Source organism: Choloepus didactylus, chromosome 7, assembly GCF_015220235.1.
Source record: "Choloepus didactylus isolate mChoDid1 chromosome 7, mChoDid1.pri, whole genome shotgun sequence".
Taxonomy (NCBI): Eukaryota; Metazoa; Chordata; class Mammalia; order Pilosa; family Megalonychidae; genus Choloepus; species Choloepus didactylus.
This window is the reverse complement of record NC_051313.1, coordinates 127,326,685-127,353,559: the sequence shown is the minus strand read 5'-3', so window position 1 is coordinate 127,353,559 and position 26,875 is coordinate 127,326,685. Positions and strand designations below refer to the sequence as shown.

General features: G+C 42.3%; 6 protein-coding genes across 8 annotated transcripts in view; 2 read left to right on the top strand and 4 right to left on the bottom strand.

Annotated features, from left to right (window-relative positions):
• The first annotated feature begins 1,460 nt into the window (after window positions 1-1,460).
• On the top strand, window positions 1,461-2,333 carry LOC119540029 (histone H3.1). The gene has a single exon (XM_037843995.1). It carries the CDS (start codon window positions 1,471-1,473, stop codon window positions 1,879-1,881), a length of 411 nt encoding a protein of 136 aa, XP_037699923.1. The 5' UTR covers window positions 1,461-1,470; the 3' UTR covers window positions 1,882-2,333.
• Window positions 2,334-3,215: 882 nt separating this feature from the next.
• LOC119539111 overlaps window positions 3,216-26,875 on the top strand; it is an 83,185-nt gene continuing 59,525 nt past the window's right edge. The window contains exons 1-3 of the mRNA XM_037842260.1: window positions 3,216-3,528; window positions 24,218-24,252; window positions 25,261-25,592. Coding sequence (XP_037698188.1) covers window positions 3,246-3,528; window positions 24,218-24,252; window positions 25,261-25,592 — 650 coding nt within the window. The 5' untranslated portion in view covers window positions 3,216-3,245. The remainder of the gene's footprint in view (window positions 3,529-24,217; window positions 24,253-25,260; window positions 25,593-26,875) is intronic.
• Window positions 6,956-9,818, bottom strand: LOC119539105 (histone H4). Its single transcript, XM_037842254.1, has one exon. The coding sequence runs from the start codon at window positions 9,771-9,773 to the stop codon at window positions 9,462-9,464; it is 312 nt and encodes a 103-aa protein (XP_037698182.1). The 5' UTR covers window positions 9,774-9,818; the 3' UTR covers window positions 6,956-9,461.
• On the bottom strand, window positions 12,582-13,044 carry LOC119539086 (histone H3.1). The gene has a single exon (XM_037842236.1). The coding sequence runs from the start codon at window positions 13,013-13,015 to the stop codon at window positions 12,605-12,607; it is 411 nt and encodes a 136-aa protein (XP_037698164.1). The 5' UTR covers window positions 13,016-13,044; the 3' UTR covers window positions 12,582-12,604.
• Window positions 13,577-14,313, bottom strand: LOC119539094 (histone H2A type 1-D). Its single transcript, XM_037842243.1, has one exon. It carries the CDS (start codon window positions 14,238-14,240, stop codon window positions 13,848-13,850), a length of 393 nt encoding a protein of 130 aa, XP_037698171.1. The 5' UTR covers window positions 14,241-14,313; the 3' UTR covers window positions 13,577-13,847.
• LOC119539084 (histone H2B type 1-B) lies at window positions 20,734-26,235 on the bottom strand. Of its 3 annotated transcripts, XR_005217785.1 has the most exons (3): window positions 23,185-26,231; window positions 22,030-22,172; window positions 20,734-21,453 (listed from the first exon to the last, which is right to left on the bottom strand). XR_005217785.1 is itself a non-coding variant. In XM_037842233.1 (2 exons), exons 1-2 carry the CDS (start codon window positions 23,559-23,561, stop codon window positions 21,408-21,410), a joined length of 423 nt encoding a protein of 140 aa, XP_037698161.1. In that variant the 5' UTR covers window positions 23,562-26,235; the 3' UTR covers window positions 20,734-21,407. The 3 variants fall into 3 exon arrangements, 2 of the variants coding, with proteins under 2 accessions (XP_037698161.1, XP_037698162.1); XM_037842233.1 differs by lacking the exon at window positions 22,030-22,172 and having other exon boundaries at window positions 23,185-26,235; XM_037842234.1 differs by lacking the exon at window positions 20,734-21,453 and having other exon boundaries at window positions 21,679-22,172.

The window sequence follows — 26,875 nt, the reverse complement described above, 5'->3', positions numbered from 1 at the left end:
TCTCCTCCAGGTTCTTCTTCCTCTTTCCTACCCCCAATTTTCTTAGGAACATATATTCCTTAAATGCACTACTAAGAATGCGTTAAAGTACAAGTGGAAACGAAGGTACACTTAGTTTGAATGTTAATTCATTGTGAAGTACCCGCATACAACCCTCCTCCACGATTAAAAAATTTCGTAGAACACTTAAAAAAAAAAAACCTTTCACAGTATAATAAACGAGGCATTTAATCAAACGTACCTTTTAAAAACAGATACTCCTAATTAAGCTGAGGAGTGGATAAGTATTTCTGTTGTCTGTGTTTCCGTTGGATTAAAATGTGGCCTCAAATGCTTCACGCAAATAAAGGATGCTATATCTGCATTTTTATTGGGTACTGTGTAAAATGGTCTCTAGACCAATGAAAAAGCAGAATACCTGTTGCCTCCTCTTATCTTAAAGGTTCCAGTCGGCGGTGTTTTTCTTAAACCATTACCGTATTTAAAAGGTTCGATAAATTCTGTGCTATACCGACGTTCCCTCTATTAGCTGAGTTCATTTTCGTGAGTTCTTTTCACTGATTACTATGCAAAGGCAATTACTTTTGAAGCATTGAGGACGGCAAAGCAGTTTGGCCCCGGACTGTGGAGATCCTGCGTCTGATGTACGACGGCGTTGTGTGCTGTTGCCCGGTACTGAGAAGTAAAAAACAAAGGGAAAATACGGCCGATAATTTCTCGCACTCCCTTTCACTTTCTGATAGTAATGAAAAGGCTAACACACTTTCAAGCCGTCCATTCTTGCCCGAAAATTTTGTCCTTCAACTGATTTTTCTAGTTCTGTTAGATGACGTTACGGCCATTTTGCAACTGGCTAGATGCTCTTCAGGTTTATGAGAATAATAGTTGAACTCTTTAAGTGTAAAATTAGAAAAGGATAAACTTGTCAGGTGACAGGAAATGTGAGCGCTGCTGTAGTTTGCTATATTTGTGCTTGTAGCTTTTAAGAGAAGCTGAGCTCAGCCAATATAAGCATCACAAATTCAATTTTTATAAAATGTTGAGACACTTCAACGTCGGGTAGAAGATGAGCAGGGAAATGTTGAGTACCTTTCAGGGGTGGGGTGGGGGCAATATTTCCTCAAAGTTTTTTTTTCCAAGAACTAAAAGATTATAGAATTGGAGTAGTACTAAATAATTGGAACTAACATCTTCAGTTTTATGAAAAGATAACTATCAAACGTTCAATTGATTGGTGAAAATCAGATGAGGGAGAACAACGGAACAAAAGGAAAACAATCTGACAATGCTCTGGTAGAATATAGTAGCCAATGAAACTGCACCATTTCTGGAGAGGACGTGTTAAAGATAGACCAATCAGAGAATTGCCCATGATATTCAAAATTTATCTCATCCAATGACTGCAATTCAGGTTCTATAAATAGTAGACGATCCGGCATCTTAGCATTTCTTTGTAAGTAGTTTTGTGACATGGCTCGTACTAAGCAGACAGCTCGCAAGTCGACTGGCGGCAAGGCGCCGCGCAAACAGCTGGCCACTAAGGCGGCCCGCAAGAGCGCGCCGGCTACGGGTGGCGTGAAGAAACCGCATCGTTACCGGCCAGGCACTGTGGCGCTGCGTGAGATCCGCCGTTACCAAAAATCAACGGAGCTGCTCATCCGCAAGCTCCCGTTCCAGCGGCTGGTGCGCGAAATCGCGCAGGACTTCAAGACCGACCTGCGCTTCCAGAGTTCTGCGGTGATGGCGCTGCAAGAGGCGTGCGAGGCCTACCTGGTGGGGCTTTTCGAGGACACCAACTTGTGCGCCATCCACGCCAAGCGCGTCACCATCATGCCCAAGGACATCCAGTTGGCGCGCCGCATCCGCGGAGAGCGGGCTTAATTACACTACCAGTTTTACACTACTACCCAAAGGCTCTTTTCAGAGCCACCCACGTTTTCAAACAAAATAGCTGTAGAAAGCACTTAAAGTGCCCTTGAAACTGGAGAGAAAATGTTGGGTATAGACGTGTGTCTACGAATGTTGTTCAAATCAGTCCTTAACAAGTGTTACATGGTTTTTTTCTTTACGCTAGCGATTTAGCCATTAGAGGATTAAGGGAGATGAAAACCATTTGAAGGGCATTAAGTATGGTCTCGAACAACATTTGTGAAAAACGAACAGGAATAACAGGCTTTATAAGGACTTCGGAGTAAAACTGCAGTAGAATATTTGAAGACCTCCAAGTAGTTCTTTATCTTTGTATTTTTATGATTAACATTTTCTTTGGTGCGGGACACTGATTACGTGCCTTAACTCGGCGGGCCTGGGCTGGGGGACCGGATCCACCCCTGGGGAGGGTAGTGGGTACGGGTGAGTGCGCCCTCTACAGCCCCCCGGGCCTGGGAAAGTGAGGCCGGAGGCAGGCCCCATTTCCTCACCCAAAATATACCAAATGTTAGGAGAGGCTTGCCGGAGGGAACCGCCTTTTCCCCACCCCCTTATCTTGCCCGGACACTCCCCGTTGCCAGCGCAACTCCCATCACCACCGGTGCGCATACATTGTTGCCGGACACCGTTACGGGAGCAACTCTCGCCCCTTTTCAATCAACCTCCGCGCCCTCTCAGAACCAATCCAAGCCTTTAACCCCTACAGCTACCCCGCCCTCTAAACCGCCCGATATAAACTTGTACTCTCCCCTAATAAAGCTCTCTCTCTCTTGGTTTTCATCATCCCTAAAAGAAATCGTGTCCCGCCTGTTCCTTTCTCGCCGCCCTCCATACTTGCACGCCTCCCGCCGGGGACCTGGCCAAGTCCCCCGCCTCGCCCTCGCCTCCGGGAAAGAGCCCCCGCCGCCGGTACCCTCGGAGCAATCCTGGGAGCCTAGGATTTAGCAACCGGCCGCCACCCTCCCCCAGACGAATCAACTGCGACCGCACTTTGGAGTATTTTTTTTTCTAGTGAAACGGTACCTTGGGAATTGGAACGTGTTTTACTTGGATTTCTAAACCCCACTTAGAAAAATATAGCCCTGTTAAGAGCAAAAACCAGTGGACGAGCTGGGTCTGCTCCGCTTCTGCGAGGTCCCAGGGGACTGGAGGCGGGTTTAAGGGAGGGGACTGTTAGCGTCATATGTCCCGCCTGCGCGCTTTCCATTCTCTATGTCATTGGGGAGGAGAGGGGGCGGAGAAGGAGGAGAGTTGTTATATAAGGAGCGCCTAATTTTTCTTTTCTCATTCACTGTTGCTTTTTTTCTGGGCAAGTCATGTCTGGACGCGGCAAGGGCGGGAAAGGTTTGGGCAAAGGAGGTGCCAAGCGCCACCGCAAGGTTCTGCGCGACAATATCCAAGGCATCACCAAGCCCGCCATCCGGCGTCTGGCCCGGCGCGGCGGCGTGAAGCGCATCTCGGGCCTCATTTACGAGGAGACCCGCGGGGTGCTGAAGGTTTTCCTGGAGAATGTGATTCGCGACGCTGTCACCTACACCGAGCACGCCAAGCGCAAGACGGTCACCGCCATGGACGTGGTTTACGCGCTTAAGCGCCAGGGCCGCACCCTCTACGGCTTCGGTGGTTAAGTATACCCATTTTGTCTCCAATACCGTGCATTTCCCAACCAAAGGCCCTTTTAAGGGCCGTCCAACCGCTCAAAGAAGAGCTGTCATAAGATCTCTTTAGACGCTTAATTTTGCAGGTTAATGGTGTAAAGACGATTAACAGTACTGTAGTATTCCTTATAAATCGCGAGTGTGTCAAATGAGTGGTAAAATCGGGCATATTTACACATCCAGACCTTCAGGCTGAGTCCCTTCCCCTAGCAATTTCTCTTGACCTCAACTCACTGGTTAAGAAAATATGAAAATAAAGATGAGTGGAAAAGAACCAAGTATTGGTTTCCAGGGGACAAAAGGAACACTTTGTCCAATCAGTGAGCGCCTTCCTGACCTATCGTCCAATCAGAACTGATGAGCTAATGTTGCGATTCCCTGGCTGGCACCGGGGGTGGGGAGATGGGGGAGTGGGGGGATGTGAAATCCGGATGAGAAAATGCCAAGAACCGATTTAGAAAAATTTTAAAGCTTGTCTTTTCATGGTTTATGAAATAGATTCAGAGATCTAAATGGTCCCGAATCATGTCCCGAGAAAAGCACTGAAATTCTCATCATTAATAACATAATTCGTCTCTAGATTAAAAAAAAATCTCCAAAATGGTGGGCAGAGGAGAAAAATGTATGCAGACTGCTAAAATACCGAGGGTATTGGGTTCAGGGCAAACTAAAACCTGGTTTAGGAAGAAAAGAGGCGTCCTTTTCAGTGCCAACACAGCCTTCCTTCACAACCACTAGAGAATGCCATGTCCCTTCTTTTCCTTTCCAGTTCACTCTTCCTAGGCCGCTGCAGCTGAACTGCCCTGCTGCTCTACTCCAGCTGAGGCCCAATAATACACTTGCCAAATGCAGTGAACACTGCCCTTTTCTTGACAAATGCAGTGGACACTGACCTTTTCTTAAAGGTGTTTTAGGCACCTTTAAGCATTCTTCCCTTTGACTCTCCCTTAATTTATCATGACACCACCACTGATTTTCTTTTCCTTACTACTCTCTCTTGCTATCACTGTTTTTGTTATCCCACAGGTTTCTGGCCTTGCCCCTCACTCCATACATTACCTCTGTAGAGATCTCACCCTCATCCATGGCTTCCATTTTTTTCCCACTTCCCAATGGTGTCATTATCTGTTTGTCAGAGCACCCGAATCAAACTCATCTCTCTCAACCACCCACCACTTGACTTAATCTCAGCCTAAAACTGGTTCTCAAATACAGCTTCACCCCACAAGTCCAATCAGTCTTCATGTCCCACACATTCTGCTTTCTAAATCCCTCTTGCATCTGCTATCTCTTTCTCCATTTCCATTGCTACTACCAGGTTTCACTTGCACAGTGAATCCTCAAAAAACAAAACAAAGCAAAACATAACAAAAACAGTGAGGTGCAGGTATTATCCTTGACTAACAAATGGAAAGGCAAGTTCAAAGACTTGCCCAAGACCACACAGTTGATAATTATGGTGAGCATTGTCTTTGTTAACATATTGCCTTGGTTTAAGTATTAAATGTGTCCCTTTCATTATAAATAAAGTTTTCTTTTATCAGTAATAGACCTCCCCCCCTTTCACTTTCAAAACAGGGTTCTCATTTGGAGGATAAATAATATGGTCCCCCTATGGATGAGTGGCAGGGTCAGTACAGAATCAGCTGTCCCTGATCCCAAACCACTACCAATACTGCCTATCATTTCTCCCATTAGCTACTGGAAGATTCATAACTCGTTGCTTCATCGCCAGACTGGTGTCTTCCAATTCATTGTCTGCATTATTGACAGAATGATCCTCCTAACAAGAAATCTATTGCCAAGTTCAAAATCCTTCAGTAATTTCCCATTCCTCTCCTCCCAAATCCACTTCATCTCCTGCTCCCAGTAACACAGGTATAGTTAAGAAAATTAATTCAGACTCTCAAATAGTTCGTTCTTTCTCAGATCTCTATGCTTCCTCAGAGGCAGTCCTTTCTGCTGTTAATCACCCTCCTGAACTTGTCTTCAACTTTCAATTGTAATTATGGATAGCTGTTCCAGGATACTTGTTCCTAACCTGCTAAGGTTACTGTTATTCTTTGCATCTTGATTAAACCTCTATATGTGCTTTTATCAACTTCATAACTGTTGGTTTTTTGGGGTCTGTATTCTTTACTAGGTATAGTTACTTGAGAGATAGAATAAGTATGGTTTATTTCTGGCTACCTAAACTTGCCCTAGCATAAAGTAGGTGCTCTTGAAGCTTTTGTATTCAATTAATGAAGGCATCATCTCATGAAATTCTCATATCAACCTTGTGAAGAGGACTATTTCATCCCCAAAGATCACTCAGTATAATTTGAATCTACATACATCTGGACCTCATGCCTGTGTTGGGCTTTTCATCAGGTGCAGAAGGCAAGGAGGTGAACAGTTGATTGAGAGGAGAAGAAATTAGGGTGATAGAAATGTTCTAAAATTAGATGGTCCTGATGATTGTACAATTAGATGAATGTACTAAAATTCACTGAATTGTACAGTTAAAATGAGTGAATTTTATCATGTGTAAATTATTTCTCAATAATAATAATTTTTATATATATATATATATATATATATATATATATATATATACACACACACACAGAGAGAGAGAGAGAGAGAGAGAGAGACCTCCAGGGTAGGAGAAGAGGTCGTCAGGGTGAGCCCCATTGTCTGGGAACTGCCTGCTGTGCTAAACTCAGCGCTTTGGGCTTCATCCAGTCAGATGTTGTAGCCACAGAGGATTTTTAAACAAGGATATCCCCTGGGTCAATTATGTGTTCCAGTAGTACTGAGTTTCAGAACTCAGAGCAAGAAGAATGTGGACTGATTTGAGGCTGGCTAATAGGGAGACATTTTACTCTTATTTGAAGAGATAGTCACAAATGCCTCCTTCGTGGGGTTCTTTCCTTTCTGGTGTCCATTTTATAGAGGGAGGGCTGATTTCTGCCTCAGGATGTGAGCTTCAGCCAGTGTCTCTTCTAGCTTTTTGGGTCCTGTTTTCCACCTGATAACTGTCTTCCAAGATATTTCAGGAAAATGACAAAATTGCCTAGCTTGGCTTAGTTTAAACTGACAATGGGAAGTATTCAGAGCTGAATCATGGATGGTTTCAGGAAGAAAGAGTAAGAGTAGTGAAAACATCTTCCTTGGTTGGCAGGGTAATTTTATGTCCTCCTTAGTGGTGTTCCTTAAACAGATATTTGTTGCTGTCATGCCAAGTACTGTTGAGGTATATCAGTGAACAAAACAGAACTCCCTGCCCTCATGACCAGCTTCAAGGTAGAATGGTGTATGGATACAGATTACATGGTAGGTGTAGCATCTGTTAACAATAGCCATGGTTATGGTTCTGTCCTGTCTTGTTAGCTCATAGCCTTGTTGATGGCATCATAATCATCTTAGTGACCAGCCACTACCCCAGGTAGAAATCTCTAAGCCCTCCTCAGTCCTTAAATCCACCCAGTTCCTTGTCAGAACAAGGATAATATTGCCTAACTGGTACAAAACACTTCAAAGAAGAAGAGTAAGTATAAAGCCTCTAGGCTGCAACATGCTTGGCCCATTCCGGAAACGGCAAGGAGATGGTAAAGAGGAAGAATGTGGCAGAGAATGAGGTCAGAAGGTGGCAAGTGGTCTAATCCAGCAGAGCTCATAGGTAGGGAAACCAATTCATCCTGATTTACCTGGGACCTCCCAAGATTTAGCACTGAAAGTCCCACATCCTGGGAAACTCCTCAAATCCAAGCAAACTAGAACAGTTAATCACCCGACTTGTAGGCTGTGATAAGATGTTGATTTTTATAATGAAGGAGATAGAAAGCCACTGGAGTGTTTTGAGCAGAGGGTGCACATGACACCTTTTAAAAATGTCACTCTTGTTGCTAGGTGGAGAACCACAATGGGGGTCAAGAATGGCAAAAGGGAGACTAGTTAGGTCATTATGGTTATTCCGGCAAAAGGTGATGGTGGCTTGCACTAAAATAACAGCAAAGGAGGTAGTGAAAGATGGTCTAATTGATGTGAAGATAAAGATGACTGGATTGGATGAAAGCTGTGAGAGAGAGGTCAAAGAGATTCCAAGTTTCCTGAAAGGAGGCACAGGGAGAATGGTCTTCCATTTACTGAAATGGGAAACACTGGGGAAAGAGCAGGTTTGGTGTGTAAGTGTCAAGTTATCTATTTGGGATGAATTAAGTTTGAGATTCCCATTAGATATTCATGCAGAGATGTCAAATATGAAGTTGGACATACAAGTTTGGAGATTGGGAGAGAGGTCAGGGAAATGATTTATATAGCAAGCAATTTATTTTTTCTTAGACGACATGTTTACTTGTAAATCTTGAAGTGGATGGAGGAAAACTGATGGAATTTAGAGAGATAGTTAGGGTCATCCTCCAAAAAACAGCCAGTGGGTAGGAAAAACAGCTGGAGGCCTATGCTATCATAGGCCTTGGTATTGATATGAGCTAGCCTGCAATTTATAGCTAAGCCATGGTGTTCTTTGGTAGATTTTAAACTATTTCACAGAACACCAATATGAGACAAGGCTATTCTGTGACTGCAATGGATCAAGATAAATATAAGACTACTCCATAATCATGTTTCATCACAGTCAAAAACTTGAACATCATTCACACCAAAAACATGAGCAAACATCCTTCTATATACACTTGTGCCGTTTTGCCAATCACATCTTTAGTCTCACTTCATTTTTCTAGGAAGATAAAAAAAATATGAAGATAATTGCAAGGGCCCCAAGTAGCCAAAACAACATTGAAAAAGAACAAAGTTGGAGGACTCACAAGTCCCGATTTCAAATTATACTACAAAGCTACAATAATAAAAATGGTGTGGTACTGGCATAAATACAGACAGACCAATGGAACAGAACTGAAAGTCCAGAAATAGAGTCACACATTTATGGCAAATTAATTTTCAACAAGGATGCTATGTATATGCAATACTCTCTTCAACAAATGGTACCAGGAAAAGTGGATATCCATACGCAAAAGAATGAAGTTAGACTCCTACCTCACAGCATACACAAAAATTGACTTAAAGTGGATCAAGTTACTAAATATAAAAGCTAAAATTATAAAACTCTTAGAAGATAAAATAAAGGGACAACTCTTCATGACTGACCTGGGATTTGGCAATGGATTCTTACATATGACACCAAAAACACAGGCAACGAAAGAAACAATAGATAAATGACTCAAAATTAAAAACGTTTGTGCAGTAGAGATTACAAAGAAATTGAAAAACAAACAGAATGGGAGAAAATAGTTGCAAATATTGGATAAGAGCTTAAAATTCAGAATGCATAAAGACCTTTTATGACGCAATAAGAAAAAGAAAAAGCCCAATTAAAAAATGGGTAAAGAACTTTACACTAGACTTTTCTTTAGCCATTAAGGAAATACAAAATCAAGACTATAATGAGATAACCGTTTCGCACCCACAAGGATGGCTATTATTTAAAAAAAGTGTTGGAGAGGATGTGGGGAATGTGGAACCCTCACGCATTGTTGATAGGGATGGAATATGATCCAGCCACTGTAGAAAGCAATATGGCTATTCCTCAGAAAGTTAACCTCCGTAAACTCGGGAACTTAGTTGGTAGGAGACCGAAAGCAGGCTGCAATTGATAAGCGAGGTGCCGCGCAGCTCACTGGCCTCGCGCGACAAAGACCCACAGCTTTCGGTTTGGAGTGACAAAAAGCCTTTGGTCCTTTTTGTACGTTGACCTGATAGAAATTGGTCAAAATGCACCTAAGACAAACAAATGAGCTCAGCTCTTCCTGTGAAGGAATGGGCGGCCCTGAAAAGGGCCTTTGGGAAAAATCTTACGATTTGGAAGTCATTTTAGCCGCCGAAACCATAGAGAGTGCGGCCTTGCCGCTTCAGCGCATATACCACGTCCATGGCGGTGACGGTCTTGCGCTTGGCGTGCTCGGTATAGGTAACCGCGTCGCGAATAACGTTTTCGAGAAAAACCTTCAGCACCCCACGGGTCTCTTCGTAGATAAGACCGGAGATCCGCTTTACGCCGCCGCGCCGAGCCAGACGTCGAATAGCTGGCTTGGTAATTCCTTGGATGTTGTCACGTAGCACCTTGCGATGCCGCTTGGCACCACCTTTACCAAGGCCCTTCCCGCCTTTGCCGCGTCCAGACATGGTGACACTATGAAGTCAACCAAGTCACTGACGAAAATGCATCTAACGCCGAAACAGGAGTAATTATAAGCCGGAGTCGGACCTCATTGAAAACTGAAAGCGCAGGCGGGAAGCGAGGCGCAGCGGCCACTGTCCTCTCTTCAGCGCCCTCTCTGGACAGTGAGTGACGCAAGGATTATAGGAGATAACATAGTTAATAATTTCTCAATTTTTTGCTACCCTTCACTGCACTGGTATTTGATTCTCAGCCATATCTTAGGCTGAGCATTTTAATAGGGGTTTATGTTTTAATGACAAAGCACTATTCTTTCTTTGAATGAGAGAAATGACTATTAGCTGTGTGATTTTGGATAAACCATTGTAATTTGCCTTCGTTTTCTTTATCTGTAACGCCTGGACAACGACTTTTTGAGGATTTACATTAGCTGAGGTAAGCAAAGCTTTAAAAAAGACTGGCGCGAAAAAGTCCTACATAAATTGTTTTTGGCTGTTTTTATTGCTTAAAGAATGTTCGGGATTGAAAGAATATTGCTCTAGGCTCTTATTTTCGGGCTTTTACAACAAATACGTATATATTAGCGAGGACTTTTTTTTAATCACAGCATTTAGTAAAGTACAATATTCTGCGTTTTGTTTTTCATAGTGATTTGTTACCCCCTCCCCACAAGGTCCTTTGACTATCGTAGCCTTGGGACTTTCCTGTGGCTAAGCCTGTAGAGTGCAATTCAAACCCTCATACTGATCTCTCACTGTTGCGTTAATCTCCTCAAACCCCGCCTTAATCAGTAAATCACTGTGGGAAAACTGAAAGGGATCCTACTAAAGATTTAGGGTCATCTAAAAAAATGTACCCAAAACTTGACTTTCACCACCTCTCCTCCTAAAGTCTTGGTCTTTTGCCCGCAAGTGTCTAAAAACAAAACTGGTTCTTTTCTCTAGAGGCATTAGCCATTAACACCGGTGTGTGGAATATCATCATTCTCATTGCTTGGGGAAGGAAAAACCATCTTATTTAACCTTAGGTCCTTGAGACAGCAACATTTAATAGGTGTAATGTGTTCATTAAACACCTCCCCCCCTTTTTTTTGTCTCCAGCCCCAACTTAATCACTCCCCTAATTTTAAGTAATAGATGCTTATCGAAAAGATATTAAAATGCTAGCACTCCTCTCCGATCCAAAATACTCAGTACATTTTTTCATCAAGAAATTCCCCATTGTGAATTTGTTCCATTTTTAAAAATTTTTAAATATTTGCAAGTTTCATTTCTAAATTGAGCAGAATTTATGCAACTAATTCCAAGAGAGGAAATTCAGAGACTAAAGTTGGATTTGTATTGAAAAAGTTTTTTAAAATCCAAGAATAAAAGGAAAAATGGTACACAGCACAGGAAAATTAATAGCATTTATGTAATCCTATGTGTCCAAAAACCTACTTACATTATCTCAACAATTTGAGATTGTGTTACTCACATTTTTGTGTTGATGGAGAGAATTTGTCTAAGAGCAAACAGTACATAGTAGAGCTGGGATTTGAACTCAGACACCCTAGTATCCAAATGCTATTCTATGCTGTCAACTTCCAGAGTCCTCCCAAGAGAGATTAAAAGGGTCATGAATTCAAAGATGGTGCTAAACTTTTTTTTTTTTTTTTTTTTTTTGGATACTGGGAGGATAGTCTATTAGAAGGACGCAAGTTAGTAATTGATGCAGAAATTCATATTCTGTGACTGCCCTAGGGACTTGCCAGGCTGGACCATTCCCCTCTGTCCATGTATCTTACCTTCAGACAGTAATGGCCATTTTTCCTGGTAGCTTGATGCTGTCCTGTCATTCCCTTTACCTAAAACACTTTTCCTACAGAGATAGAAAATATTGAGGGTGTGGTGGTGGGTGTGGGACGAAGTCAAGCAACATACACCAGAGCCCTGACAACTATAATGAGAAATACAAAAAATACTTGCACTTCAGATAGGGTCAGTGGTTGAGAGACAAAATAACTATAAACCAAGAAGACTGGTGCCTTGCCAGAGCCTTTCCATAGAAGTCTCTGCCAGGCAGAACTGTTTTCTCCAGACAGTATGTAAAAATTAAATATCCAAAAAAAAAAAAATGTCCATTTTTATGATTCCCAAAACAAGCATTTTGTAAAGTTGTTTTTATTAAAACCCTGGGATGCAAAGAAAACGAAGTAAACTTACTCCCTTTGTATGTGTATTTAAGTTGACAATACAGATAATTCTTAGCATGGTGCACCCATCTCGCATAAGGAGAAAAAAGAATATCCAGTGCAGGTAATAACGTGGAAGAGTGAAGCAAGACCTTGGAAATTAGTGAGTCATGCTCTCACTCTGAAATTGTTCTAAAGTTGAGTAGTTGCAAACTATGGTGTAAAAGCTATACAATAAAGGCCGATGCTTAGGTAAAATGTGAAAATATAAGTTAAATGTAAATGCTTTTTCCCCTTTGTTACCAAAATCCGGTACAAAAATAAGATCCAGACGCTTGGAAGGCCTTCCTTCCAAATGTGTACACAGCCAAGAAAACTGTAAACCTAACGTATTGAAACGCTACAGTAAAAGCACCTGTGCATGTATGCGCTGTAGTATTACGTGTAATTGCTGATCGTGCTTCTTTTCGCTAATCAGAAAGCGAGTGCAAAATTAAAGGTAGAGAACCTTTAGAGGTTTCAAACCATCCCAAAGAATTGCTCTTGGATTGCAACCGTGCCTTGTTACAGCTGCTTCTCCTGAAATAATTGGGTGGCTCTGAAAAGAGCCTTTGGGTTTAGATATAAGCAAAAAAAAAAAAAAAGCCAACAGCCGATACAAACTTAAGCTCTTTCCCCGCGGATACGGCGAGCGAGCTGGATGTCCTTGGGCATGATGGTGACGCGCTTGGCATGGATAGCACACAAGTTGGTGTCCTCAAAGAGCCCCACCAAGTAGGCCTCGCACGCCTCCTGTAGGGCCATCACCGCGGAACTCTGGAAGCGCAGGTCAGTTTTGAAGTCCTGCGCGATCTCGCGCACTAGCCGCTGGAACGGCAGCTTGCGGATCAGCAGCTCGGTGGACTTCTGGTAACGACGAATCTCGCGCAGCGCCACGGTGCCGGGCCGGTAGCGATGGGGCTTCTTCACTCCACCAGTGGCCGGCGCGCTCTTGCGGGCCGCTTTAGTGGCGAGCTGCTTGCGTGGCGCCTTGCCACCGGTAGACTTGCGAGCTGTCTGCTTGGTCCGAGCCATGGTAAAAGAACCGGCGAGGATCTTCAGATACAACTGATGCTAGACAGAGCCACCCTTCTTTTATAGAGCCAGGCGACCAACCATTGGACCCCAGAAGATTCAAAAGTACCCGCGCCCTCCCAGGATTGGTCCATTTAGGTGCCCGACTGCCCGGATTAAGAGCTGCTCTCAGATTGGTGAAGGAATGCGTCGCTCGGCCTTTCCCGGTGGCTACTCTGACGTCATCTTATTTACCCTTTAGCTTCTATACTATAGGCACAAATCTTTTCTCGAAAGCTTTCGCCATCTTAAAATGAAAAGCAACGCAACCTACAAAGCAACACAGAAACCCCAAATCCTGGTTAAGAAGAAAAACTTTTAAAACAATCTTTCCATTGGAGGCGTTTGAAGTTTGCCGCATTGAATTTTAAATGACTATTATTTTCTCGGCTGTGGTGCTACTAGTATTGACTTTGGAAAATACAGACTAAATGAGTTAAGGGAGGGGTGTCCAAGTATCTCCCAGTTTACTATTCATTGCTCCAGCAAATGCAGGATATTAATTCCCTACCGCGCCCCCCCCCCCCCCGTTAATGCTTAATCTTTTTTACAGCATCTCTTGTGACTCTTCCTCAGATTTTTAGGGACTCCAGATTTAAGGGAAATGGTTGGTTAGAGGTGAAACCCGTTTTACTTTATTACCATATGGCTTGTACATGGGAAGTTCACTTCCAAGCATGACAGCTCTATTAACGGAAAACTGTGGGTGGCTCTGAAAAGAGCCTTTTTAAAATCCTTAGAATTCCCTTGGTCATTAAGCGAGAACGAGTCGGCGTAAAACCGAATAAACGCCTCATTTTCCCTTGGCCTTGTGGTGGCTCTCGGTCTTCTTGGGCAGCAGCACGGCCTGGATGTTGGGCAGAACGCCACCCTGCGCGATAGTGACCTTGCCTAGCAGCTTGTTGAGCTCCTCATCATTGCGGATGGCCAGCTGGAGGTGGCGGGGAATGATGCGGGTCTTCTTGTTGTCGCGGGCAGCGTTACCTGCCAGCTCCAGGATCTCGGCGGTCAGGTACTCCAGCACCGCCGCCAGGTACACCGGGGCACCGGCCCCCACACGCTCCGAATAGTTGCCCTTGCGAAGAAGGCGGTGCACGCGACCTACCGGGAACTGAAGACCCGCCCTGGAAGACCGGGTCTTGGCCTTGGCACGAGCTTTGCCTCCCTGTTTCCCGCGCCCTGACATACTTTACCAAAAACCAGTTATGTGTACAGACAAAAGAAGAAAAAAGACAGATTAAGACCTGAGGCTAGAGAAATATTTATACTATTTGAAGGTAGGCTGTGTGTAGTTTTGCTATTGGCTACCATGAACTATCCAATGGGAAATCAGAACCTGCATTCTTTATTTACATATATCTTCATTCAGATTTGATCCAATCACCAACGCGAGCTGATGAGCTTGCCCTTGGATGCTACTGATATTTGAATGAATTAGGTTGTTTCAAAATACCCTTCTCCAACGCAGTCAGGATGCGCGCGCGCACGTGTGTGTTTTTTGGGGGAGGAGGGATTGAACACATTTTTCTGACTTTTTATTATTAATCCCTTTCACGGTTCCGGACTCTAGATTTTGTAAAGGTATCGACTCAGAGCAACTCCTAAAATAACGTTAGAGGCACTTCTGTGCCAGACATTGTTTTAACTCTTTTAAACTTCACAGTAATGGGGAAGAGGGAGACAGAACAAATGGTTCTTAACTCTCAAACGCTGAACAATGAAAACTGAGGGCAAGAACTGGATGATCTAGCCTCTGACCTACTACAGCAGCTCTTCCATGCCACTTTCAAGTCTTACATATAAAATCTTAGGGAATCATCTTGGTAGGTAGAGTAGTAGCACCGTTTTAGAGATTGCAAAACGGAGAGACCCAGAGAGAAATTTATCTTTCCCAAAGTAACACTAAGTGGAAAAGTCTCATCATTCTACTGTGGCATTCCTAACCTTCTTACCCTTTCTTTTGTCACTTGGCTAGTAGCACACAGATTCTTGACATTCTTTGAGAAAACTCCCCATGAACCTCCAAATCCTACCATACCTCTTCTGGTTAAAGAACCCATGACATTAAAGTAGACAATTACAAGGAGTAAAAGAGTCTTGGTACTCTTACAAAAGGGGAGATCAAACCTTCCATTAGCACAGTAATACTGGAAAATAAGATTGCTGATATATGCTAAACCATTATGTTAATGTTACATGTACAGAATAGTTACCTGGTCTGAAGCTCTTGAGAAGAATCATAAAATCAAGAGAACTTTCTAAAAGACACCTTGCTGGGTTTTGTTGTCTGTTGTTGTTGTTGTTTTTATGATCATGAGAGAAGCAAAGGGGGCCCAAGGGGAGGTAAATAATTATTTCAGGAATTTCTGAGGGCTCAGCCCAAGTGTCTACTTATTCCCAAACAGGGTGGTAGAAGGAACAAGAGCTGGAGCATTCAGAAAATCTACTCATAAGCCAACTCTGTTAGGAAACCATGATTTGATCCAGAGAACCTTGAAGGAGAGTAAAGATGCTCATTCTCTATTGCTCATTTTGCCTTCTTACAAATCTTATGACTCCTTTGAGTTTTTCTCTTAACAATATTGAACCAACTTAAAAAAATCATCTTCACCATCAACAGCAACAACAAAAAAATATCAAATGCCACTGGTTCAGTGTCTGCAATGTTGCAAGATCCATGATGGAAATGTAAAAAGGTATCTCAGACCCTGCCCTAAAGAGTTTGTACCTTTTTTTGATAAGGGAGGACTTATATACAAGGAGATATTAAAAGCAGTGCATATTCTGTATCCGTAATGAAGGTTTTCAATAATAAATATTGTAGGAGCATATGGAACACAAGAGCAATCTCTGTGAATTTGAAGGGTCAAAAAAGTTTATGAGGGAGCTGTACATCCAGCATTTATTCAGCATGTATTAACTGAGCACCTGCTAATTGCCAGATAGTATTCTAGGTGCACAGAACATAGCAGTGAAAAAAGCAGATGACCCTCACAGTGCTGTTTTCCGGTGTGGCAATGTACACAATAAGCATAATAAATGTGTAGAGTTTATTTTTTGGTGACGAGCACCATGAAAGAAAATAAAACAAGGAATGGGGATGCGGAGACAAAGATATACAGAGACAGTGTCACCAGGAGAGTGTCATTTGAGTTCAGATGTGCAAGAAGTGAAGAAGCTGACCAAGTAGGAAGAACAATTCTAATAAAAGGCCAGATGTATTCAAAGCAAGGGGACTGTCAGGAGCCAACAGCCAGAAGGTAGAACTGCTCCAATTTCCTGAACAAATTGCAGGCAATTTTGAGTGAAGCAGTGAACATATACAAGGTTAGATAAAATGGGAGCCAAGATTAAGGACTGCTTCAATAACCTGGGCTAGAAGGAGGATGACAGACAGTCACAATAGAAGAATCTATATTTCAATGACTTATAGGTAAGAATAAAATCTAGCCACCCCAAATCACCCTGAGTCGAGCAAATCAGCAAGCACTTAGCATCTGTAATAAGTAGAAGAACTTGACCAAATCCTGTCAGCAAATGCCTCAAAATCAATGGAAACTAACCAAGTGCCTATGAAAAAGACATTGTGGAAGGCAGCTGTTAGGGAGGGAGATGATGAGTAATTCATTCCATGTAAATATGAGAGAAAATTTAGTTGCTTCCCAATAAGAACTCCAACTCCAGGAGTAGAGAAAACAAGACAATTTGGTGTCAGTAAGCTAAGAAAGGAAGTATCTGCTGTTTTGTTAACATATGTGACAAAAGAAAAGTGTGGCTTCAATACAGTTGAGGAAAAACTAGTTGGCATTGAGGATACTGAGAGCTCGATAAATAGAAAATATTCAACATAATTCTTTAGCTGGAGAATGTTTATTAAGATCACTTCACACAAGCAGCCTTGAGTTATTCTAAGCATAAAAAGCCCTTGTTAAAATAACTTGCTGTTGCTCTAATCTCAACAGCAAAAAATGTACTCTTTGTTCCCAGGAACTTTCCTAGCATTGCCTGTACAAAAATGCAAGGGGTATCACCAGATGGCCTCAAGGCCACTGCCTTTTTCTTAAAAAAACAAGACTAAATGAGGGGGGACTTCAAAATAAGAGAAGATGCTAACCAAAATCTTTCTCTTTTCTATTTTTTTTTTTCCTCCCTTCTGCTTTCTTCTGGGTTCTGGCCATTTTTTTGTCTGTTTAGGGTTATACAAGCCCAAAGAAATCATCTCATTCTGAACACTTGGAAAACTTTTTTTCCCTCTAGTTCCTTGTTAACTCATCTTCAATAAACTCACCTCACCAATGATGCGGAATCAGGTGGGCCGGAGTATTTAGAACCGTGTTTTCTAACGGTATCAATACTATCTTGGTCTATTAAGGAAACAAGCCAGCTGGGGCAAGACACCCAGTTACTCCCTAGAGGTCAGTGATGTAGAAGTATAAGGAAGGAGATGAACAAGCCTATCCTCAACAAGGAAATAGGGAGGAACACAGGACTCCAGAGATGTAAAGACCTCTGATAGGTAGTTAAGGAGTGGAAATCAGGATTATCAAAGGAAGGAGGAGGTTCTCCGTTTGTATAAATGTGTAATTCTAAGCATATGAGTTTCAGATCTGGGCACAAAGCTCTCCTAAACGGAAGTCACTAGCCTCATGTGGCTACTGATAAGTTGAAATATAGTGAGACTCACTTGAGGTGTTTTGTAAGAATAGAATGGACTCAGTATGAAAAAATAACGCTAAATATCTAAAAAATTTTTCATTTTGATAACATATTGCAATAATGTTTTGGCTAAATGGGTTAAGTAAAATCTACTGTTGAGGTTACTAGATCACTTAAGACTATATATGTGGCTCGCATTATATTCGTATTGAACAATGCTATCTTAAAATATTTTATCTTTACTTCTCTTACAATGTTTGAGCAATTTGCAATACAATTTCCTTCCCATTATTGCCCAAATACAGTTTTCTTACTAATCTGTTAAATAATTTATAAGCAACTATTAAGCACTTCTGGCTTTCCACGTCTTGGGGGAGGATTCATGTCACAGAATCTTAGGCATGAGCCAGAACAGCCTTGGGTCCAAGTAGTAGAATGTGAATTCCTTGGGGACAGGGAATTTTGTTTTATGTATTGCTATAGCACCAGCACCTTCAAGACAAAGGCTCTTAATACATATTTATTGAGTAAACAAATGCTTCATAAAAAAACAAAACAAAACACCAAACTAAAGGTCAATACAATACAGATATGTATTTCCTCACATAAAACAAAGTCCAGAAACTGGGAGGTTCTGAATAGATTTGACTCTAAAACAATCTCACCCAGACCAGGTTTGGCGTTTTGGTGAGGGTTTAGGCTTGTCCCCTAGTGGCTGAAATATGGTTTCCATGGTGCCAGGAGTCAAAGCACACAAAACAGCATCCAGCCAAAAAAAGAGGATATTTCCTCCCAGAAACAGACCAGTTAAAAAGTGATATATAAGGCAAATAAACTAATCCAGCAGTCAAATTTAATTAGAAAGGAGAGAACAGAAAAAGAGTTGATGTTCACAGTGGAGCAGGAAATGCATGAATTAAGAAGATGGCAATGGAATGGAGAAAGAGGAAGAAGGAAAGCCGAAGAAAAGCAAAAAAGAAGGAGATATTTCAAAGTAAGAACCTGCGAGATTTGATGACAAACTACATAGAATAAAGGATAAGACTTGGTCAATGATAGCCATAAAGATTGAAGACTATTTAAAAATATTAATCTCAACAGAAATGAGAATAAGTGAAGAAGAAATGTTTTTGAAGGGTAATGTGATAGTTTGGTGTGCTATATGCTGAATTTGACATGACAGCACAATCTCCAATCTGGATGTTCCTGGCTCTCAACCGGAGATGCAGACTCCAACCAGGGAAAGGCTCAGATTTGGCAGCATCATCCAAGCACCAAGAAAAGAAAGGAAAGAAATATTTAGAATGAAGAGGTATGAGAAAGAGAGAAGAACCTCCAAAATAGTGATGTGAACACTGCCAAAGACAGAAACACTAGCTACTATAAAATGCCAGTGCTGTGAGATTAAATAAATTTATACTTGTAAAGAGCTTAGAAAAGTAATGGATATATAATAAGCCCTCAAGCATAATGTCCTATTAATACATAAAAACCACCTATTTAGAAGATAGTAAATAGACCAACACACCCAAAAGAAAATGGGGTGAGGGAAATTGTAAGCAATGTGATCATCAAAATGTACAGGCTCATTATGAATAGGCAATGTGATCATCAAAATGTACAGCCTCATTATGAATAGTAGTTTTAAAAGTAAATAAAAGCAACAGTGAGATTTAATTATTCACATCTCAGCTTTGCAAAGATTTAAAAGACTGACAACACTCACTCTTATGGAAGATAGCATCTATTGATTTGGTTAAAAAGATTACAGAAAAGAAAAAAGTTTGATCTTGTTGGGGAAATATAATGAAAAGCAAAATTTTCTCCCAACCCACAAAACCTCTCTACAAAGGTGGAAGAGAAATGTAAACAATTTTACTACTGAAAAAGCATTAAACCAAAATGTCATGCATCACAGACAATCCGCTAAAGAGACTGGAAAGAAAGAAAAACATTTCAGTCTTTTATATAGCCAAGCAGATACAATCCATTACATACAAATTCTCAAGTTAATGATAACTAGTCCTTAAGTAAAAGAACTTCACAGCACCACAGTTCATGTTTTCACCTGCTAATTCACCTGCTAATTGTGGTGGTATTTGTGTTACTAACTGCATCTATCCAAAGGGATAATAAAATCTCTCATCTATGACAGTTAGATGGTTGCAATTTGGAGCCAGATGCCTAAATTAATCTCCCATGCAAATGGAAGATAGGGGTGCTATCTTTCTTCATGTTTAAATTTCAGAGATGGACCCCAGACCTTGAGAAAGATATTCCTTGCTTGTAAAGATAGCAAAAGGTTACTTAGCTTATAAACGATTTACATCCACCTTGAAGGGACAGAGAACAGACAATTATGAGTTTTCTAAAGAATGCTTTAACAGAAGGGAATAGGGGAGTCTCTTTCCTTTTTTGTGCCAAAGAAAGTTTATATAGAAATATTTCTTTTTTTTTGTCTTTTATCTTTACAATCACACTTACATAACATTTATATATCTGTGTGTATACACTTGCATGAGATAAATTTTGGGAAGGCTGTTCACCAAAATGTCCTGGATGATAGAATTTCTATTGATTTTTATATATTTACAATTATTTGTGCTGTGTGTTTTTAAAGGGCAGGTATTATTTTTCCAGGAAGTCTCTAAAAACCTCACTCAGACATTTATTATGTATATTATTTAATGGAAATGAAAAGTTATGAAGAACACATCTAATATTTGCTGGGATACTATTCTGCTGAAAACAGAATTGAGAAAATTCTATGCCCTCTCACCTGCCATGAAACGGGGTGGGGCATTCCTCTCCTCCTGTTCCTGTTTGTTAATACTGCTGTTATGCAAAATAGCAGAAATGAATTGGCTTTTATAAAGCGGTTTATTTGATTACAAGTTTAGTCTTAAGGCCATAAAAGTGTCCAAACTAAGGCATCAACAAGAGGATACCTTCACTGAAGAATGGCTGATGGAGTCTGGAACACCTGTCAGCTAGGAAGGTACGTCGCTGGCATCTGCTGGTCCTTTGATCTCAGGTTGTATTTCAAAATGGCATTCTCCAAAATGTCTCTGGGCTCATCTCTCTTAGCCTCTTCAGCTCCTGTACATCGAACCATCTGGGGGTCCTCTCTTAGTTTCTCTGGAGCAAGCCCTGGGCTAGCATTTTCACACATCTCCAAGCATCTCCAAATGTCAGCTCCCAAGTGTCTCTCCAAAAGTCTCTCTCAGCTGCTCTTGGGGCATTTTATCCTCTCTTAGCTTCTTAGGAACAAACTCTGGGCCAACATCTCAAAGTGTCAGCAAGCATCTGTGTCTCTCTGTTTTCTTAAATACTCCAGTGAACTAATCAAGCCCAACCCTGAATGGGTGGGGTCAAATCTCCATGGAAACATTCAGGCAAGAGGTAGTACTCTACTCAAAAAGATTGCATTAAAGAACATGGCTTTTGGGAGGACATACTATATCCAAACTGGCACACCTCCCAACATTTACCCCTTTTTTCCCTAATCATTAACAATCTCTAGACCTCCTGCCATCTGTCTCTTTGTAAGCCTTTCTTCTCTTTTTCTAATTCTTAGTCAACCTCCCTCAAACTAAAAATTTTCTCCCGAACCCCCTCCACCAGTTTGCAGGCACTTACAGCTCAGCCAAGGGCAACTCCTCTTCTCCCTCCCTTGAGGAGTCAGCTCTTCTTGTCATCAGGTCTTTTTTCCTGGATAGGGAACAGAGCCAAGCTTTCCATTTCTAAAAAGGAGAATTGACAGTGCAATACAAGTTATTTTTCTATCATTTGTTTTTTTGCCTTAAGCCAGTAGCTCTGGAGAAATTGTGGTAGTTCACTTATTTTGGAGGGGGATGTATATAGTTCTAGTTGGTGAGCTTGTCAAGGCCCCACTGTATCCAAAGTGGAAGTTATATCAGAATCAAGTAGTGAGATTTTTAAACATGAAATTTCTGGCGTCTCACCACTCCCCACCACAGAACTCAGAGAACAGGCATCTGTTTTTTTTTTTGTTTTTTTTTTTAATTCCCCTTTTACTTGTAAAGATCAGTCAGATAGAATAGAATAGAGATGGCAGAAAAGTTGTTTCAAGTTTAGGAGACCTGGGTTTTGACTTGGGCTTGTCAACTAAGGGTATACTACTTTTAAGTGAAACATCAAATATTCTGTTATTTGGAGAAAAAAGACTGAAAAGTAGGAAGGAAGGATGAAGGAAGGGAGGGAGGAAGGATGAAGGAAAGGAGGGAGGAAGGATGAAGGAAGGGAGGGAGGAAGGAGGCAAATTATGAAGGACAAGATGGGGAGAACATAATCCCTACCTCAAGATATTTTGAAGTTGTTAAATATCACTACCCAAGTATCGCCTCTTCAGAGTAAGAACCTAAAGTACAGTGATTCTTATATTCAGCCTGAGTCCGCTTGTAATTGAGGAGGGGAGAGGGGCTGGCGACATTGTTATAATCTAAAAAGACAAAAATTATTATTAAGACAAAGGTTCCCAGGGACATTTGCATATATTGAGATGGAAAGTGCTTCTCATACTGCGATCTGCTGACATCTTGTCAGGCATCCAAGAGAAGATAATTTTTATTTGCCTCTTAAAAGGGTCCTGTTGGACAAATTTTACTTTAAAATTTATTTCTTCTTCCAAAATCACTGCTATATGTTACCTACGTGAAGTAATGATATACCAAAATAAAGGAAACACTCTTCCTTTTCAATAGGCATTCACAGATGTCTTTTCTTCCCCTCCAGGCCAGCTGAGAGGTGGCGCCAGATGGGAAAGCGCGGGAAATTCAAAACTTCTCCCCGCCCCCGTGACTCAAGCCATCACCCCTACCCCCGCCCCATCTCGGTGGCAAGACAAGAATAGTACATGACCCAGGAAACGAGGGCCCACGTTTCTGGAATACCAGAAAACTCTAAATGATTTTAAATTGGCTGTTGTCATCGGTAACAAATTACAACCGATTAGAGTAATCCCATCTGCACGCAAACAGCTCGAAGTATGCCGCAACGGTGCCCAGAAACTCTACTACACATGCACTGCCTAGCCCCTCGGGCAGCAGTAGCCGGCTAACTACCCTCTCAAAGGGTCCTAACGCCCGAAAATACCTAACTGCCCCATTACTCAAACAGGAAACTTCAGATTTCCTCCAGAACACGCATGAGCAGAGTATAGAGCACTTCCAAGCACCCCGGATTTAGACAGGAACGTGAGTGTGGGTTAAATACAAAGGTGTTGGGTGTTTCAAGATTGCAATGTGAAAAAGCAAAGGGCAGTTACAAATCTCAGCCCTCACCCAGCTTCAACTATCACGGGAGTTCGTTTCCCTGGCAAACTCGAAACAGCAACCCCGAAGCTTGCTAGTGTCGCAATTATTGCTCCTGAGATTAAGTTACAACTCTCTCCGAGAAAGTAGGTGGCTCTGAAAAGAGCCTTTGGGTTAGAAAGCGAGTATGCAGACACTCACTTGGAGCTGGTATACTTCGTGACGGCCTTGGTGCCCTCGGACACGGCGTGCTTGGCCAGCTCCCCGGGCAGCAGCAGGCGAACAGCCGTCTGAATCTCCCTGGATGTGATGGTGGAGCGCTTGTTGTAATGCGCCAGGCGCGACGCCTCGCCCGCGATGCGCTCGAAGATGTCATTGACGAAAGAATTCATGATGCCCATAGCCTTGGATGAGATACCAGTATCGGGGTGGACCTGCTTCAGTACCTTGTACACGTAGATAGAATAGCTCTCCTTGCGGCTGCGTTTACGTTTCTTCCCATCTTTTTTCTGCGCTTTAGTTATGGCTTTTTTGGAGCCCTTTTTAGGAGCTGGAGCAGACTTAGACGGCTCGGGCATATTTATTTTTCAAAAGCTAGATAAGAAAGTTGAATTCTTCAAAACCAGAAACAGTGAACCTCCAGGAGGCCAATTATTTATAGTGAGTTTATTCAAATGAGGCCTCAAGATCTCTTACTTCTGATTGGATTAAAAGCAGCATTTCTTCCTAAGGAGAAGAATTTATGCAAATGAAGGATTCACCGTTTCTTTTCCTATTGGACAAATAATACAAAACTATTTGGGCCAATAGAATAGCTTAAAATCACAAGCCCATCATTGTATATAAAAAGCTTTTTTCAGTAACAAGTTCAACTATTGTTTAGCACATAGCTTTTTTTTGGTTATATTTTGTAAGCACAGAATGTCGGGGCGTGGTAAACAGGGAGGTAAAGTGCGAGCTAAGGCTAAGACTCGTTCATCTAGAGCTGGTCTTCAGTTTCCGGTGGGCCGAGTACATCGTTTGCTTCGTAAAGGTAACTGTGCGGAGCGAGTAGGGGTTGGCGCCCCGGTGTATGGCGGCGGTCCTAGAGTACCTTACAGCCGAGATACTGGAGCTGGCAGGTAATGCGGCCCGCGACAACAAGAAGACACGCATCATTCCGCTTCATCAGCAGCTGGCCATCCGCAACGATGAGGAGCTCAACAAGCTGCTGGGCAAGGTCACCATTGCACAGGGCGGCGTGCTGCCCAACATTCAGGCCGTGCTGCTGCCTAAGAAGACCGAGAGCCATCATAAGGCTAAGGGCAAGTAAAAGCCTGAGAAGAAACTTCATTTTCACAAGATCTTATCTTTCCAAAGGCTCTTTACAAAGCCAACCACATATTCACAGGAAAGACTGGTAACTAGTTACCAATGTTTCTTTCTTAGAATTCTTAAATCGTTTGTAAAACTATCCTAGACTGCCCATAAGTATACATTTCAGTTCATTACGCCCCCGGTGAGAATTTTTTTCTGAACTCGCAGAATAACATTTTGTCCGGTCAAGGAGAATACTCCTTGTTCGGTGATGTCACTCACACGAGAAAAACTAAAGAATACAGCCGTTAGCCAACAGTAAAGTGCTGCTGGCTTTTCAATTTCCGAGCTAAAGTAAAACCCATTTTGTCTAACGTAAGAAGCACACGAACAGTAGTCCGGTCCGGTGTAAAACCCCTGTCCAGGCCTTTGACCTGTCACCAACTCGGGACTTTTCCATGTAGGTATAAGATTTCACAGGAAAAAGCACCCAGGGGACAAGTGCAACCGCAATTACTAAAGGGGGAGAGAGTGACAGTTCAGGCAATTTGAGATTTCCTTCAGAAAATCTAACCGACTGAGGAAAAAGAAAGCAAGACAATGAAACTGTACTCTGGAAAGTAAGGACCCGGAGAGTGTTAACAATGCAGAATATTAGGTCCCACTGCGACTTACTGAATAAACATTTTAAAGCAGATCTCTCGATGATTCCTTATGTGCATTGTACTTGGAGACAGGCTGAACTAGAACTTTATAAAATTAATTCTCTTAGATCTCTGAGAATGTAAACAAAAGGATAAAAGACGGGGAAGTACTTTATCTAGTAAATAGCCAATCATTCCAGTCGCTCAGCCACCAATGGGTTTATCGCGCGGGTCTTTTGAAATTTCCCAAAGCCAATCAGATTGGTTTTGACTATATTTAAACGCAACTTGATCACTGCCTCTTCACTGTATTCTACTGTCCATTTGTCCTTTGCAGATGGCTCGTACGAAGCAGACCGCTCGCAAGTCTACCGGCGGCAAGGCGCCGCGCAAACAGCTGGCTACGAAGGCGGCTCGCAAGAGCGCACCCGCGACGGGCGGTGTGAAGAAACCGCACCGCTACCGGCCCGGCACCGTGGCTCTGCGGGAGATTCGTCGTTACCAGAAGTCGACTGAGCTGCTTATTCGCAAGCTGCCATTCCAGCGGCTGGTGCGCGAGATCGCGCAGGACTTCAAGACAGACCTGCGCTTCCAGAGTTCGGCGGTAATGGCGTTGCAGGAGGCGTGTGAAGCCTATTTGGTGGGGCTCTTCGAGGACACCAATCTGTGCGCCATCCACGCCAAGCGCGTCACCATCATGCCCAAGGACATCCAACTCGCCCGCCGCATCCGCGGGGAGAGGGCCTAAAGCCATTCTGAGCTGAAAACGGCTCTTTTCAGAGCCACCTACAGTTTTCACTTAAAAGCAGTTGTACTCTTAGGAAGGTAATTCAGGTTATAAAATGCTTACTAGCATCCCGAGCACAAAAGGTTAATTGTAGTGAAGAGAAACTAAACGAGGTGTGATTAATAAGCGTAACATTGCGAATTTTAGCTTTTAGGGCCTCGTAAGTGCCATGAAAGTGGGACCTGACGCTCAGTACCTTCAGCATAGAGCTGCCTTTAGGGCCCTTTCTTCCTAACACCCTGTTCTAAACACCATACGAGTTGATCACAGGTTTTGCATGACTCCCAGGCCTCAAATTCAACACTCCTTATAGTGGAACCAGAGAGAACCAGGAAGGGAAAGTTTACTTGGGAGGGTAGAAAAGGAACAAATATTGCCAGTATTCTCACCTCAAGCCCATATTCTTCAAATCAAAAGATGTTGAGATTATGGGGAAAATGAATTATCAAGTATGGAGTTCCCACCTCAAGGGGATACTGCCTCAGACATTAGACTACACCCTATCAGGCTACCTGAGGGGTGGATGGGGACTGGGTGTGGCAACCTGGCAGGGGTGAGTCCTGTTGTCCAGAGGGTGAGTCCTCTAGTCAAGGCCGGGTGTGAAGTGAGTGGAGTGAGCTGATGATGAGTTACGAGGTCTTAGGGATGCCCTCTGGGCTTCAGGACCAGGTCACAATAATTGTTGCTCTGGAAACATCTGGATTCTACTTCAGAACAAGTATTCTCTTGTTTTCCCTACAGTGTTTAGTATAGACTTGCACTATCCAAGACAGGCTGCCATCAGATATATGTGGGGATTAAGCACTTAAAATGTAGGTAATCCATACTGAGACATCCCTTAAATTTTAAAATATATCTCAGATTTTGAAGACTGAAGAATTTTAAAATCTCATTTAAGTTTTTATATTGATTATATGTTTAATTACATTATGTTGGGTTAAAACTTGTTAAAATAAATTTCACTTCTTTTTACTTTTGGTTACTGTGACTTCTAGGAAGTTTAAAATTAAATACGGGGTTTGCATTGTATTTCTGAGGGGCAGTAATAATATATAGAAGATAATGTTGACTGACAGATCAGTAGCATAGTAGCTCTGGCCTTGAGCAATTTCCCTCATGTCACCAAGCCTCAGTGCTGTGACAAGAATGAGTGAAAATATTGTGT